Source organism: Stegostoma tigrinum, chromosome 18, assembly GCF_030684315.1.
Source record: "Stegostoma tigrinum isolate sSteTig4 chromosome 18, sSteTig4.hap1, whole genome shotgun sequence".
Classification (NCBI taxonomy): domain Eukaryota; kingdom Metazoa; phylum Chordata; class Chondrichthyes; order Orectolobiformes; family Stegostomatidae; genus Stegostoma; species Stegostoma tigrinum.
The window spans coordinates 30,899,400-30,916,621 of record NC_081371.1 but is presented as its reverse complement, the minus strand read 5'-3'; the positions used below and the strand labels follow the sequence as shown (position 1 = coordinate 30,916,621).

General features: G+C 39.5%; 1 protein-coding gene across 9 annotated transcripts in view; it reads left to right on the top strand.

The window, feature by feature from the left end:
- The window catches only part of immp2l (inner mitochondrial membrane peptidase subunit 2), a 507,249-nt gene that overhangs the window by 51,499 nt on the left and 438,528 nt on the right, over positions 1-17,222 (top strand). The window contains exon 4 of one of the 9 annotated variants that reach the window (XM_048548873.2): positions 7,486-7,590. The exons of 6 other annotated variants lie outside the window; for them this stretch is intronic. In XM_048548873.2, the coding sequence (XP_048404830.1) occupies positions 7,486-7,519 (34 nt within the window). In that variant the 3' untranslated portion in view covers positions 7,520-7,590. Of the gene's footprint in view, positions 1-1,748; positions 2,018-6,155; positions 6,218-7,485; positions 7,591-17,222 lie in introns of those variants that run through there. 2 more of the 9 variants (XM_059652433.1, XM_059652431.1) reach the window with 2 other exon arrangements.

Sequence of the window (17,222 nt, the reverse complement as noted above, 5' to 3'; positions counted from 1 at the left end):
CATGAGGTGCCGCCGATACAGTCATCAATGTAATAGAGGAAGAGGTGGGGTTTATGGCCAGTGTAGGTATGGAAGAGGGATTATTCCATGTAACCGACAAAGAGGCAGGCATAGCTTGGGCCCATGCAGGCACCCGTGGCCACCCCCTTTGTCTGTAGGAAGTGGGAGGAATCAAAAGAGAAGCTGTTGAGGGTGAGGATGAGCTTGGCTAGGTGGATGAGGGTGTCATTGGAGGGGGACTGGTTGGGCCTGCGGGAAGGAAGAAGTGGAAGGCCTTTAGGTCATCTGTATGGGGAATGCAGGTGTATAGGGATTGGATGTCCATGGTGAAAATGAGGTGCTGGGGACCAGGTAATTGGAAGTTCTGGAGGAGGTGGAGGGCGTGGGTGGTGTCACGGAAGTAGGTGGGGAGTTCCTGGACAAAGGGGGAGAAAATGGAGTCCAGATAGGTGGAGATGAGTTTGGTAGGGCAGGAGCAGGCGGAGACAATGGGCTGACTAGGGTAGGCGGGTTTGTGGATTTTGTGAAAGAGATAGAAGCAGGCGGTGCGGGGTTGGGGAACAATGAGTTTAGAGGCTGTGGGTTGTAGGCCACTTGAAGTGATGAGGTTGTAGATGGTTTGGGAGATGATAGTTTGGTGCTTGGCGGTGGGTTCATGATCCAGGGAGCGGTAGGAGGTGGTGTCGGACAGTTGGTGTCTGACCTCAGCAATGTAGAGGTAAGTGCACCATACTACAATTGCGCCTCTCTTGTCTGTGGGTTTTATAGTGAGGTTGGGCTTGGAGCAGCGGGAGCAGAGAGCTGCACGTTCTGCAGGGGAGAGGTTGGAGTGGGTGAGCGGGGTGGAGATGTTGAGGCGATTGATGTCTCGATAGCAGTTGGAGATGAAAAGGTCGAGGGAGGGTCGGAGGCCTTGGGGCGGTGTCCAGAAGGAGGACTTGTGTTGGAGGTGGGTGAAGGGGTCAGTGGAGGGAGGGTTAGGCTCACGGTTAGAAATGTAAGTGTGGAGGCGAAGGCGGCAGAAAAACTGCTCGATGTCCAAACATGACTGGTATTTGTTGATGTGTGGGTGGAGGGGGACAAAGATGAGCCCCTTACTGAGGCCTGGGGGGATGGTGAAAATTCCAGTGGCCTCAGTGTGGCTGTGTCCTCTGGGACTGCTGGCTGTGGAGGCTGTGGGCGGAGCGATGTCGGCGTCGGCAGAGTTCCGTCGGCGTTGGCAGGGTTCTGTCGACGTCGGTTGTGGGTGGGGTTCCGTCAGCGTCAGCGGTGGGTGGAGTTGCATCGGCTTTGGAAAGTGCTGTGTAAGAATCATTGATGAATTTCTGCAGGGCATCTAGTATAGAGGGTATTTACTGCTGCTACTGAGCATCACTGGCGGAGGCAGTGGATGCGGTGCTAATTAAGAGGGCTCCTTTGTCCTGGATTGTGTGAAGCCTCTTATGTGTTGGAGCTATGCCCATTCAGGCAAGTAGGGAGTATTCCAACACACTTCTGACGTGTGCTTCGTAGATGGTGGAAAGGCTTTGGTGAGTCTGGAGGGAAGTTACGGCAGTATTCCAAGCGATGATCTTGTAGCAAGTCCAGTTGAGTTTCTGGTCAGTAGTAACTCCAAAGGATATTGATAGTGGGGGATTCAGTGATGGTAACACTATTTAATATCAAAGGATGGTGGTTAGATTGTCTCCAATAAGCATCAGTCATGACCTGGCATGTGTGTGGCCTGAATGTTACTTTCCCATTTCTAGATTTTGTCCAGGTCTTGCTACATTGGAACATGGACTGCTTCGATATCTGAAGAGTCATAAACGGTGCTGAACGTTGTGTAACCATTAGTGAATATCTCCACTTCTGAGCTTATGGTGAAGTAAGGTCATTTATGAATCAACTGAGGATATTTGAGTCGAGGAAAATACCCTGAGGAACTCCTGCAGAGATGACCTGGAATTGAAATGACAAAACTCGAACAATTACAACCATCTTCCTACTTATCAAATACCTTTTGGAAATCCAAATGTCCTACTTCAACTTATTCACTTTTATCAATTTTGTTAGGTATATCCTCAAAGGACCCTAACAAATTTTCAAACATGAAGAGATTTACCAGGATGATGCCTGGTATGGAAGATTTGAGCTTTTAAGCAAGGCTGGAGAGGCTGGGACTTTTCTTAAATGAGCATGGGAGTTTGAGAGGTGACGCTGCAGAAGTTTACAAAATAATTTAGGGTGTAGAAAGCGTTAATGGTAATTGACTTTTCCCTAAGCTAGGGGATTTCAAGACTAGGGGACACAAATTTAAGGTTGAGAGGTGAGAGATTTTAGAGACATGGTGGCAATATTTTTTTACACAGAGGATGGTTCACATGTGGAATGAGCTTTCTAAGGAAGTAGTGGATATGGGTACAGTTACATTGTTTAAAAGATATTTGGATAAATACATGAATAGGAAAGGTTTGAAGGAATATAGGCAAGAGCAGGTAGGTGGGATTAGTTTAGTTTGGGATTCTGTTCAGCATGGACTGGTTGAACCTACATGCCAGATATGACTTCAACCAGTGGACAGTTATATGTTTTTACAGGTTATAAGAATTGATTCTACATTACTGTAGATACTGTTGGGAGGACATAGCATTTCATGGGAAATGAATTGAAAGCTTTCACCAAGTCCCATGGCATTATCACTGTCCTTGTGCTTGTTACACTCCATCACATATTAACCCTTTCTGATTCTTCCAGATCCATTTGGAATGCAATGTTCAAGAGCATTTGAAGGTGTAAAAATTGTAACTTAATTGGTTTAATTGTGTGGACAGCTATTTAAAAAGCAAATGTGCAATTATATTTTGTTCTAGAAAATGTTTACATTATTCGCAGATAGCTCTTAAGAGGTATCTGTAATTGAAATTAATCCAGATGGCATGTCCTCTTTTAGGTAACTTGAAATCATTGAGTGCTCTATTTTAATTGCTTTAATTAATTCAATACAGTGCTTAAACAGCAATATCAATAAGTTTGTCACCAATGATGCTGTATTAACATGTAAGAAGTGCTAAAGTTTTCTGTAGAAGATTCAAGTGCAGCTTTGAAATACGTGAAAGATTGTTAAAATCAGTTTTATTTTAACTCATGCTGATGGTGGTGTTGTAAACCTTGAATTAATTGTTTTATATAATTAAAGGTAGACAATGCTTAAATGATTTAGCTTGTTGGTTAATATGTACATGAATTGTGATTGTACTTCCACAGATAGGTTTACATTATCCTCTTTGCTTCATTGCACAGCTGCATCACATTGTATACAAAACATAAAAACATGCATTTAGTCTACTGTGTTTAATTAAATTTGCATTTCTTGTAATGTTTATTTGTTGACATCAGCAATGACTTATACTAACTAAAAGTTTCCTGGGACATTATTCAATGGACCGGGCAAACACAAACTTTGGGATTTGGACAATCAATAAATTGATGCTGGTTGTGAATTTATAAAAGAATCTGAAAAACTTCTATTAATTATGCTCATAAACATGACTATTGTCTAATCAAATCAGACATTTGTGTTCCATTTGAAAAACATCTTACAAAATATGCATCACCCATTTTAGACTTGTCAGTGTTTACAGAATGCTTAGTTCTTCCACATTTTTGCAATTCATAATTCTGTTTTTGGTAAATTAAATCTGTGTTTAATCTGTACCATTTTAAAGTATTTTGGTGGCAGTATGAGGTAACATAAATTTAAAATACAGCTTGCTTAAAAAAAAACGACTGTTTATTCTTTGGTATATGCTTCTTCTGCTAAAAGTACCTTTTGAAAATTGTACAGTCTCATGCTGTAGATGACCAGGTGATCGCGAAGACATGCTACAGCATAAAATAAGAAGGCAGTTCTACATATAAATCGTAACCAAGGAGACACCTGTTTTTCTCAACATTTCTAATTTGGACTGGTTTAAAGCAACATTAGTTAACACTTTTAAGAACATTAGTGGTCACTTTACTGTATCATGAATGACTTAGTTTTACAATCAGTTATGAATTTTAATTTGGTGAATTGTCGCTATGGAAGAGGTCATATGGCATATACTGTGACTTTGTTCCTTTGAGTATAAATTTGGTGTGCAAATGCCAAGGGCTGCTGCCTTTTTATAATCACACAAACAAATTTGCATGAATTAGTCTTGCTGAATCTGGAATGTGATGCTGATAATATGTTAATTATGGTTTTTAATCAGTTACTGGACAAGTACCAGCCTTTTATTAGAATTTTAATACCAAGCATAACTGGCATCTGTTAATTGAGACAGCCAGGCAGAAGTAAAATTATTCTATTCATCAGTTTGCTTCCATTGAGCAAAACTTATTGGTACTGATTTAAATACATTGGAAATCAATTGGTGCTGAAGAAAGTACCCTGTGTAAATGATAGTCTTCATCACACACATTCCAATTAACTGACATTCACTGTAATTATAATATAGCAATAGGTGCAGGAAATGCATTTGCTTTCAAAGTGCCCTTCATGCATTATGCATTTCTAGAGTAATTGCTATTGAGCAATCTACCTGTACAGTAAACACGTATTTTATACCATGCATTTACTCAGTCTGAATGATTTTTAGCTCACAATTTGTTCAACTACATGTACAGTGAACATAATAGTTTAGGCTAAGTTGGGAATTTATTTAAACAATGGTTTCAATTTTGTTTTTCTCTGCATGCATTCTACATGCCATATCACCAAAATGAAGAAAAATTATGCTTTAAAGGAGGAATGTTGGTTTGGTTACTATGCCCATAATCTCTCCAGCCATACATACTATTAATGTGAAGTGCTCCTTTTTGTTAATGCAAATGCTGTATTCTTTGGAAAGCTGCATTAATACCTGTCTTCCCAGATGTAGAGCATGTATTGAAATTTCATGAAAGATTTGCTCAATTGTAATCCCAGTATGGCTGTACAGTGTTAGTAGTAATTAGTCTTTCACAAAGACCAAATATACTTCAAAATCTAGTACCTAGCCAGTCTGCTTGTACCCAGCTAGCGGGAGCAATATTAGTTGCTTGTCCTTTTGAAGCAAGGATGAGCAAAACAATAGGTCACCTATTTACAACCTAAGATTTCACTTGTTTGGTCTGCACATCAACACCCATTTTCCTTTTATTCTACCATCTCAGTGTTAAACACCCCTTCTAAAAAAGTATACCTTGTTGAATGTTTTTAAACAGCTGACTTAAATGGTGTTGAACAGCCTCTCTGGCCCTGAAAACTGTGCTTTTCAGTTGTAGAATGCCAAATGTCTCCATGATAATATTTCCTGTCTAATTTTGCGTTTATTGTTGATTTCCATTTTAGTCCCATGTCAATGTATTAGTTTTTATTTTGCTGTTTTATATTGAGCAAAAAGTAAAGTATACTTTAGTGTATTTCTTTGACTGCATAGGCTGCTTGAAGACATTACTGTTCCTCAGTGCTAGAGATCCCTGTAGTTGGCATCAACATCAAATTAATATTGAGACAGGGGAAACTTGAACCATGGAAATTGACACCTTTGTTGGCTGCTTTCTTCGAGGTCAATATTGTGTAGTGTTACTTCATCACTGACTTCATATCCAGATAAAGGAGTGAAATAATGTGAATTTGAGAAAAAGTCCTTTTTAAATCTTAGTAAAAGGATTATAACATCTAGTACTATACATACACGCAAGAAATGGTCTCATTTTGACTGCAAAGAAAGTAAATCAATTGTTCACTGCTACTGATTTTTTGGACAGATAAAGTACGTTTGCTATAAACGAGAATTTGTTTCTTTGTTGAAAGCACATTTTCTTGAATTAGCATTTATATTGAAAAAATGAACAGTTTTATATCTTTATTCTATATTATGAAAAAAATTCAAAACTGCTCTCTTAGCTAAGATTTTATGCTATGGAATTATTCTAAATCCTTGCTGGCACTCAAATTCCTTGAAAATTGAGATTTTTAAAATTGTATGGAAGTGAAATAATTTTGTGGGAAAGTGAAGAGCAAAGTGGAATTTTAATGTTCTGTTAGAAGAAAGTATTTTTAGTTAATGCTGACTTTAAATGAAAGAAAAATATAGGTAAGCATCATTTCAGTTGAATTATTTTGGATTACCTCTCTGTGTTTCTAGGGAGACTCACCGGAACAAGTAGCAGGGGAGCACTTAAAAACTTCACAAGCCAAGTGAAAGAATGTACAGACAGCTAGTGCTCTAGCAGGAAATGAAATATTGATGTTATTACTTTTCCAAGGTAAACCTCTGAAAGTGGTTCACCCAAGGTATTTCGCAGGGCTATTAAAATATTAAAGATAGATATGCCTGATCACAGGACAAAAGAAATTGGTTGTACCACATAACCATGTTCAAAGATATCATCATAGAAAGGAAAATAAAACGGAGCCTGTATGTCATCTGGTAAGAGTAATGGAGGCTGACAGACAGTAAGAGTGAAGTGGAAGGAGTGGTAGACATACACAAAGTGAACTTTCTACAATTCAACTGGCCAACATTGTAATATTGGGACAGTTAGTCAATGTATTCTTGTACATGCATGTAAAACATTGGAAAGATCCAGTAAAGCTAGGTCAGGGCAAGAGTTACCAAGCAAACTGTAAGAGAAGGTCTTGATGGAATTCCCCATCCCTTAAACTAAATAGAAAATTGAAATTTTGGGGAATATGTCAGTTTTATGAGGAATTCATGCTAAACCTCAGAACAATGGTGGCACCTTTACCAGATTGATTATGGGAACAGGAAAACGGTCGTATTGCTGGCTGAGTGCCAAGCTGCTTTTGAAAAAAAATTGAAGGCATTCCTAATTAAATAACTGGTGTTGGTTTCCTCCGATATTTTTTAGCATCCCTTGCCATTTTGAAAGGATTATTAGTGACTTGGGAGTGGGTGCAGTCTTATTACAAGGTGCTGATAGCGTAACCAGTTTCATACTTTACTGAAAAATTAAACCAGCATCAAAAGAAGTACTCTAAAGTGAATAAAGGAAACTCTAAAAGTCGATGTGGTTTCACTATTGGCTGTACAATGTTTTGAAGTTGTCATCTGTCACAATTTGAATAAAGTCTAATATACAGTGACCATAATTCTTTTTACTTTGTGATGGAGTGGCACCAGGGATCTTTGGGTTGAAGAAAAATGACAAACCACACCTTTTGGATTGGTCTAGCTGCTGTTTGTGACAGATCTGTGATTGCAGTGTACTCACATTTGGAACAAACAAACAGCTTTTTTGCCTGAGATAACAAGGTGTAGAGCTGGATGAACGCAGCAGGCCAAGCAGCATCAGAGGAGCAGGAAAGCTGACGTTTCGGGTCTGGACCCTTCTTCCTGTTTCTCTGATGCTGCTTGGCCTGCTGCGTTCATCCAGCTCTCCACTTTGTTATTTCAGATTCTCCAGCATTGCCGTTTCTACTATCTCTGAGCTTTTTTGCCTTTTGCTTTTCAGTGAAAAAGAGATTCTAGAGAAAGAATTCCAATAGAAGAAGAGACCTAGGTCCACTCAGTCAGCTATTGAATTGAAGGTTGATCATGGCTTTGTGGACAACATCATGCCGTCATTGCTAAAAATCAAAAGAACTGTGAGAAGTTACTCATTCCACCTTTGTGGTCTGGACCTTGACTGACAGAATTTGTTTCTTCCTGACTGTTTTCCATTTAGGATTTGTATCAAACCTTCTGTTTTTGCCTATCTTATTTATGAATGAATGTGTGTGTTGTGTTTAAAGGCATATCACTTAAGTTGCATTATAATAAATCAGTAACTTCCTTTGCCATTCATTCGAAAGTAAATTTATTTACACTAGGTTTAGTTTCCTGATAATGAAGACTGTTGCAAATTCCTTTTCATAACTAGGTGATTTTATTAAAAGCTCTTGGTCTTTTTCTTTGAAACGTTATAGTTCACTTTGCAGAGAGATATCTTTCAATGGGTGATGACCCCAGAATTGTTTAACAAAGCTCAAATAGATAAATTATCATTTAGAAAGAAAATGAGCTGAACAAAATGTTTTATGACATCATTTCTAAACCCTGATCCAGATTTAAAAAGCTCTTACTCCAAAACTCTCAGCCTTCACTGAAAATAACATTGACGAATATCATAATTCAGACTAAGCAGCATCAGAGGAGCAGGAAGGCTGACGTTTCGGGCTTAGATCTTTCTTCAGAAATGGGGGAGGGGAAAGGGGTTCTGAAATAAATAGGGAGAGAGGGGGAGGTGGATGGAACCCGAAGGTTGCAGGAACAGCAGCTCATATTCCACTTGGGAACCCTGCAGCCCAATGGTATCAATGTGGACTTCACAAACTCCAAAATCTCCCCTCCCCCTACCGCATCCCAAAACCAGCCCAGCTTGTCCCCACCTCCCTAACCTGTCCTTCCTCCCACCTATCCCATCCTCCCACTTAAAGCCCCATGCCCATCTCCTACCTACTAGCCTCATCCCGCCCCCTTGACCTGTCCGTCCTCCCCGGACTGACCTACCTCCTCCCTACCTCCCCACCTACACTCACCTTTGCTGGCTCCATCTCTGCCTCTTTGACCTGTCTGTCTCCTTTCCACCTATCTTCTCCTCTATCTATGTTCTATCCGCCTCCCCCCTCCCGATTTATTTCAGAACTGCCTTCTCTTCCCCCATTTCTGAATAAGGGTCTAGGCCCGAAATGTCAGCCTTCCTGTTCCTTTGATGCTGCTTGGCATGCTGTGTTTATCCAGCTCTACACCTTGTTATCTCAGATTCTCCAGCATCTGCAGTTCCTACTATCTGTCTCATAATTGAGACTGTTTCCTCTGAGCTTAAAGAACTGGAATTTCTTCCCCAAAATCTCCACCCTGCTTTCCACTCTTTTAAAGTGTATCCTCTTGACCAAGCTTTGGATCACATGTACTTGCAAGAAATCAAGAGGGATGTAATACAGCCATAAACTTACGTATAGATTGTTTGGAAATGAAAATGGGACATAATTGTGCTGACAATAGAATAAAGCTATAACAGCTATGCCAGAAATCACAAGACAATTGAAAACCATACAGTACTACTAAAGGAGATCGTTAGGGAAGATGTAAATTACTTTCCAGTTTATGACAAAACTGCTAAATGATTTTTCCATCAATCTCTACACCTTTAGATTATTCTTATGTTCCAGATGAGACGTGCCAAATACTGACTGTTATTGTTTAATATTAAAGTAAATAGAAATATCATCTTAATACAATAGGAAAACAGGTACTATTGAGCTTCAACTCTGGACAATACCCATCCAAAGGAAGTTAAAGAAATTGAATCAGTGGGCCAGTTACCTGTTATTTTAGTCATTTAGTAGAGTCATGTGAGTTCGTTCAGACAGTAAACTTGGTCATGTAGGTCTTATTAACTTAAAAAGTGAACAGCCAAAGTCAGAGAATTACTATACTATAGCATCTTCTACACTTGGCACCAGCATCTTGGGTGTGCATGGCCATTGTCTCCCGAGTGCACCCAATGTCCATGAATATTGACATTTTACATGTACCAGTCTCATTGCATCAGTATGGCACCTCTGATTCACTTGCAATGTATTTCTGAAATTCAGTGCTGCACTTTGGAGTGTATCACCACCATTCATTGCAATGCTGCAGCAGGGACACATTGCATAGATGGTCAGGTATCTAATTCATGAACCAGAGTACATCACTGGACTCCTCATTCCTTCTGTTAGTGCTCATTCATTTTGTGCCTAATCCGATGCTCACAGCGTTGCCCCTGAGGTTTTTAATGAGGTGCAGCATTACACCTCAAAGCTCCCTGCCTTCCTTAGCCTTTTTGTGCTTTGCCCCCTCAGCCAGAGGTTAAAGACCTACAGGATTTTAATCTTGCCTTGCCTTTCAGCACAGACATAAAGCCCGGCAGCTTGTCATAATTATTATCAGTTATTACTCAAGGGGACGGGTATGTTGCTGTCTGGCATCGTGCTACTTCAATCTTAGATCTACATCATGTTCCTGCCAAATATATAACAAAGTCTAAGTGGAGTAATCCTCGATTAGGAGGAGGGAGAATGTCATTGGTAAAGTAAAGGCAGCCTCCAATATTGGATCAGGGGCTTGGACATGGTTACTTAGGGCAATCACTGTCAGGAGTTCTGTACCTCTTTATTTTGACAGCCCAAGGCTGGTCATACACTGTTTAGGTCTGTACATTTGGAGTTGTTCAGGGGAGAGAGTCATGGAAGGTCTAGTCACCTCTGGAGTGTCCTGATAGGAGAATTCTGCAGCTTGTGTGTTGTTCCTCCTCTGGCTGGATGCCTACTGACACCACCGTATTGTGTTGTGAGAAAGGGGCACCTTGGAGTGAGGTCAAGATACCTTGTCTTTCTGTTGCCTTGCAGTCGGTGCTAAGCACAAATGACTAGACTGATGGATTGCATGTCTGTATGCCTATCCAGCAGACTCTGAGTTTGCTGGACCTGGATCCCCGTTGATTTTTACCAACCTATACGTGGAAGCACTCAGATGATCGCATGCCAAAGACAGCAGGGTCACAGCAGCATTGATGCACTCTGCAACCTTCTATGAGATGGTCCAATGAAGGTACTTTGGCAGTCTCTTGTAAATATGCTCAGTGACTGACACCGACAATAACCAAATTGTAAAATAATCTACCCAATCCGGTTTCATTCTAGAAATGGACTTGTCCAATTTTGGCACCAGCTGAGATCATAACAAGATCTCTTTCTGTCCAAAGTAGAGTTCTTTTTAAAATAAAACACATTCAGCCTACTTTGATTGTTCTGGGACATCCCAAAAATTGCCTCTATCATAAAAGCAAGATATTTAAAAGTATTTTACTACATTTATGAGGAAAGAGGTTTAGCACTGTAAGAAGGTGACGCTGACTGTAAGCTACATCCAGAACACCTTCCTTATTGTTTTGTTGTTGATTTTAATTAAAATGCACTTGCCATTGCTGAAGTGGGTTTGAATGCTGCTTATAGCAAGGCTTTTTGTTAAGTCGTCCCCCGACAAATTTGCTAAAGTAGAGAGTGCTTTGAGTCAGAACTATGGAATAGGTCATTATTGTGAAATACATGGGATATCCGTGGAGAGGAGTGATTGCGGCCGTAATGTTTTGCAGGCTCACATGAATTCAATGATTTACCAAACCTGATCCAATAAATGGGGAAGAAACAAAATGTTTGGACCCTGGGGAGAGAGAGAATTTGTTTATAAAGTGGAAACACCACAATCTCCCAATTAAGCAATAGATGTAACACTTTTATTCACTCAGTCTTCATATCCGCTGTTATTGTACCACAGTTACTGGAGAAGGAACTGCAGTTAAGTTAAATTTAAATGATCAAAGTGTATTGACTAAAAAGGATAAGTTTTTCAGAGTCGTATTATACTGTGGTACCCCTTGATTCTGACATTTTATTTTATAGCAGTTATTAAATTGTTGTCTGATTTCACCATAGCTGCTGACCGGATGTATCTGGGAACTTACCAGCTTCAGTTACAGTAATAAAATCAGAAATTGCTGGAAAACTCAGGTCTGGCAGCATCTGTGGAGAGAAAGCAGAGCTAATGTTTCATGTCCAGTGACCCTTCTTCAGACCTGCTGAATGTTTCTAGAAATTTCTGGTTATGTTTGTGATTTTCAGCATCTGCAGTTTTGTCTTTTGTTTAGTTGCAGTGATGGCTGTGAAGCATTCAAGAGGAATCAATGCTTTTTGTGTAAATCCACCATTCTTGCTTTGCTTTGCAAAGACATTTTCTTTGTGCCTGTTTAAAAATGGGACAGAATTGTTTTAAGACCAGTGTTTCAAAGGATTGTTGCATGTTTGAAAAATAAGTAATCTGAAACTTACACATTTAAACATTGGGCAAATAGCCATTTGAACAAGCAGTAATTGAATTGGTCACATAATTTCAAGACTAGTAGGCATATTTTTAAGGTGACAGGAGAGTGATTGAAAAAAGACCTGACGGGCAATTTTTTTTTTGTACATGAATTGTGGTCTGCATGTGGAATGAACTTCCTGAGGAAAAGGTGGATGTGGCTACATTTACAATATTTAAAAGATACATAAGCCCTGAATAGGAAGGGTTTGGAGGGATATGGGCCAGCATGGACTGGTTGGACCGAAGGGTCTGTTTCCGTGCTGTATGACTATGACGAATTGGATTCTTCTACAGCTGCAATTGTTCTATGGACTAATGACTGGTATCAATGACAGAATCTCTTCTCCTGCCAAGGACTGTAGTTGGTTCCTTGAGTAACTTTACAGCTTGGAATTGGGACCAAGGTACAGTAAAGAGTTTTGATTCTCATGAATGCAGAAGCAGTCTCTCTGCTCTTTGCTATCAAAACAATTTTGAACCTGAAGAAACCAGTTCAGCTTCCTTTCACCACTTGTTATAAGTGGTGACACTCATTTGATTAGTTAGAACCATTTATAAGCAATCCAGCCACCTTGTGTCTCTTGAAAATTAGTGGAAGCATTTGGACAAAAGTGATTTGAGAAGCAATGCTCTGACCAGAATCATAAGGATCACCTAAATAATCTGTGAGTAAACACCACTCAACTGCCTCCCAGCTTTCTCCAGTACCCAGAACCTATATTTCCCTGTTTATGTGTGTATGTAGGATTTTGTAAGGAGATTAGAGTTTTAATTTAGAGATAACACAATGTGGATTTGGAGGAGCACAGCAGGCCAGGCAGCATCAGAGGACAAGGAAAGTTGACGTTTCGGATCGGGACTCTTCTTCATAAAATGGGGGAGCAGGAAGGGAGCTCAGAAATAGAGAGACGAGGGGTAGGTGGGATGGTGATAGGTGAGTGCAGGTAGGCAGTGGTGGGGACTAATCAGTGAGGTGGGAGGAGTGGATAGGTGGGAGAGAAGATGGACAGGTTATGTCAGGTCAAGGAGGCGGGGATGAGAGGGAGGGTTGGTCATAGGATGAAGCTGGGGTGGAGGCGAGATTTTGAAACTGGTAATGTCCACCCTATTGAGACTATGAGGTTGTAGGCTCCCAAGGCCGAATATGAGGTGCTGCACCTCCAATTTCCGGGTGGCATCATTGTGACACTGGAGGAAGCCCAGGATGGATATGTCACCCAGGGAGTGGGAGGGGGAGTTGAAATGGTTCGCGACCAGAAAATTTTGTTGTTTGTCACGAACAGAGCAACGGCACTCTGCAGAGCGATCTCTGAGCCTCCACTTGGTCTCACCAGTGTAGAGGAGGCCACATTGGGAGCAGCAGATGCAGTAGACCATGTTGATGGATGTGCATGTGAACCTCTGATGTGGAAGGTTTTTTTGGTTCCATGGATGGAGGTGAGGAGGAAGGTGTACAGGCAGGTGTAGCTCTTCCTGCGGTTGCAGGGAAAGGTTCCAGGAGAGGTGGGGCTAGTGGGGAGTGTAGTGGACGAGGGAGTCACCGAGACAGCGGTCCCTATGGAAGGCAGATAAGGATGGTGAGGGAAATATATCCTTGGTTGTGGGGTCAGATTGCAGGTGGTGGAAGTGGTGGAGAATGGTGCGTTGAATCCGAGGTTAGCCGGGTGATACATGAGGACAATTTGCAGTGTTTTATGCTGATAGCTTTATAGATTTTTATGTAGCTACAGTGAATTACTTGCAATAAACAGTAATTCTTACTAAGTATGGAAAACTGCTCCATGCTTTCTATCAAGGTGGATCTGAAATCTGGTAAATTGGGAAATTTTATGCACTTATTTTAAGATCTTTAACTTTTGAGATTACTCGTGAATAGCCGGGCTTGATTTCTAAAATGTTAAGCCAATGCGTTGGGCCCGTGACTGTAGTACTGCATTATTTGATGTGCAGCCAGACTGTAACCTGAATGTATGAACATTCATGCTGTCTGAAATATCACCATGTAACTACAATAAATTTTGTTATAATTTCTAATGAAAGCTAATTTCAGTACACAGTGAGTGTAGTGATTAGACATTATTGTGTTTACTGCTTATGTTAAATATTTGTTATTTATAGCAGTTGGTTCTTTCATAATTTTAAGGAACGACTAACAGAGAATGGTTTGCATTTGACAAGTCTGAGTTCCATGAAGTCACCTGTTTACACAAATACAGTTACTAACAGCAGCAGCCATTAAGTGTTTTGTATTAAAATTGTCCAGTAGGCATCAATATCCTGTAAAATACAATGTTTCTTTGCGAATCAGGATAAAAGATAATTATGGCTGGCCAATGAACGAAAAAAATGCTTCAGTGTTTTGATGACTACAACTTGTACAAAAAAAGTGCTTCACAGTTTTGGCTTTACATAGAACAGAGTAAATACCTCTGATAGGCAATTAGAACAATGAAGATGGAGATATGTGCATTCACACTACATTAAAGATAATTTTGCCATTACACATTGTGCAGTGTATTTTATTTGTATAATGTATCTAACGTCCTTTAGGGAACAAAATTTGATAACCTTATGTGTGGTTCAGACCCTTAGTTGACTCCTAACTGCCCCTCTGAAATAGCCCAGCAAGCCACTCAATTTCAGGGCAATTAGGGATGTGCATCAAATGCTGACCTTGCTGGCAATGTCCATAATTCAATGAATAAAGAAAAGGATACTTTACAATTGGATTAGGTACTTGACAGTTTTAGAGGATTTGTACTGTCTCTGACATGAAAAGTCAGTTTGTTTATTATATCAGCTAGTTAGCAACAGCAAAAAGAAAGCACATAATTTAGGCTGAAACCTCAGTGCAGGTGTTAAATTTTCATGTCGCTACACTTCTTTGAAGTACCTTGAAATGTGTTACTATGTTAAAAGCACTGTGCCATGCAAATTGTGGCTCTTATACTTGCTGATTGCTGATTGTTGGAGGTCTATTAGATGAAACTCTTTAAGTTGGATGCAAAAGATGCCTCAGCATCTTTTTTTAATAGAAAAAGGGTTAGTTTGGTGTTCTGGCTGACTAACCCCCAATGAATATCTGAAAATAAAATGTTTGCTGATTTTTTGCCTGCAACGGTAGTAGATTCGCCAACTTTAGGTACATTTAAATCGTCATTGGATAAGCATATGGATGTACATGAAATAGTGTAGGTTAGATGGGCTTGAGATCGGTATGACAGGTCAGCACAACATCGAGGGCCGAAGGGCCTGTACTGTGCTGTAGTGTTCTGTGTTCTATGTTCTATGTTTTGGTCACTGTTCTCATTAGTGTTTGTGGAGCCTTGCTATGTCCTAATTAGTTGTGTTCCTAGAAAACTTTGCAAAAATAATTCGCGATGAGATGCTTTGGGATATCTTGACAATATAAATAGTACTAAAAATGTCACTGCTTTCTTTTTATTACTTAAGCGCAACTAATTTACTGGTACCAATAAATAGAAATTGTATCAACTTTTAGATTCTTAATTAGAGCCAATAATGTCAGAAAGAAAGAGTACAAAATAGGTTTTGGTTTTCTGCAGTTTGTTGAAGCTTCAGCTATCTGCGAATTAATGGCTGCAGTTGAACAGGTTTGTTGTACTTTATATAATATTCATGAGACTGATTACAATGTATGCTAAGATCTTCATTCTTTATAGTTATCCCTTCAAATTGTAAAACAAATAACTTATACTTGATGTGACGTCACTACAGAATTGGCACGTGATTTCAAATAGTTTTTCAAAACTTCAAGTAAAAAAGTATTTTTTGTTGTTGCCAGGAACATTGTTTTCATTTTGAAAAGGTTTATTTATTACATCAAAAACACTAGAAAATAACGTTTCAAGCTATGAACAAAATTTGGCATCTTCATAGGTGCTATCCTCAATATGCCTCCTGTTTTGAAATTTTCTAAATTCTCTTGTAAAATGTTTGTACTTCAAGATACTATAAAACCGAACAGAGGGATATCATTTTTTTCCCCTGAAAACACATAGGTCAAGGACATTTAAAATAATGTACAATTTTTAAAAAGATACTATCAGATGTTGACAACATAGCCATACAATATTTAATAATTTGTCTTTATCTACCTTTTATGAATTGCAATGATAACATCTTGATGTTCTTATCAGCATCCACAACTTGGACAATTATTATTCCAAGTTGTTCAGATCCGTCTTTAAATTGTATGTAATGAAAATGAAAGATTTTACTTGGGTTTTGATGTGAGGCCGGGGGCACATATCTTTTTAGTGAAAGAGAGGATGGGCTAGATGCTGAAGCGGGACAGAAGTACAGATTGAGGAGAGATCTGGGTGCTGGATGGACACAGGAAATGCAACAGGCATGTGAGCTAGTGTTGGTTTATAGTTGAGGAGCAGTTTGGGTACAGGCGAGTGTAAAGATTTGTGAATCATGAAGCACTGTGTTTTAAGTCCCGACTTTATTAAAAACGCAAATCTTGTGAAACTAAAACTGCCCTGGCAACTTTGCTGTGGAAACTTTTATTTTCTTCATGAGCTTGATGTTTTAAAACAGTATATGTTTCTGAAACCTCAAAACAATAAAATACTATTTAATCCCTTCTCTAAACTTCAATATCATTTTTGAAGTATTAATGAAATAAATAGGAATGGGAAATGCAGAGTGGAATTAGGGATAGGCAAAATTGTGGGACTTGAAGCAGTCAGGGCTGGTCAAGGTCCCAAGTATATCCTGCGATAAGAAATTAGATGTCACACAACACCAGCTTATAGCCCAACAGGTTTATTTGAAACGTCAGGCTTTAGGAGTGCTGCTCCTTCGTCAGGTGGAATGAAGAGAAGTATACAAGCGCATAATTTATCGGCAGAGAAATCAAAAGATTCAACAAATGGGGTGAGTGGAGTGTCGACAAATTGAATAATAAGTCTCTGCAGGTGATCAAAAGTGTCAGATGATGTGAGTAAAGTGTGAACAGCTGCATAGTAAGTGGAGGGATGACCTACAATTTGATTAATTGTGACAGATAATTACAAAATAATTATACATCATGGCAAAAAGAAGTAAACCAAAGAAGACATAAGTGTATCAGAGGACCATTATTGGCAGAAAACAAATTTTACATGGCTAGACGAGCAGCTATGATGTGTTGGAGTACAGGTTAGATATGTTGAAAATAAATCAGTGTATAATGTCCGACAATCCTAACCCTGTTCCAACTGTGGACTCTTTTAACATTCTTGTTTTTAATAATTCACCATTGACAGTTTGCAATGGCTGTCAAGGTCTTAATTC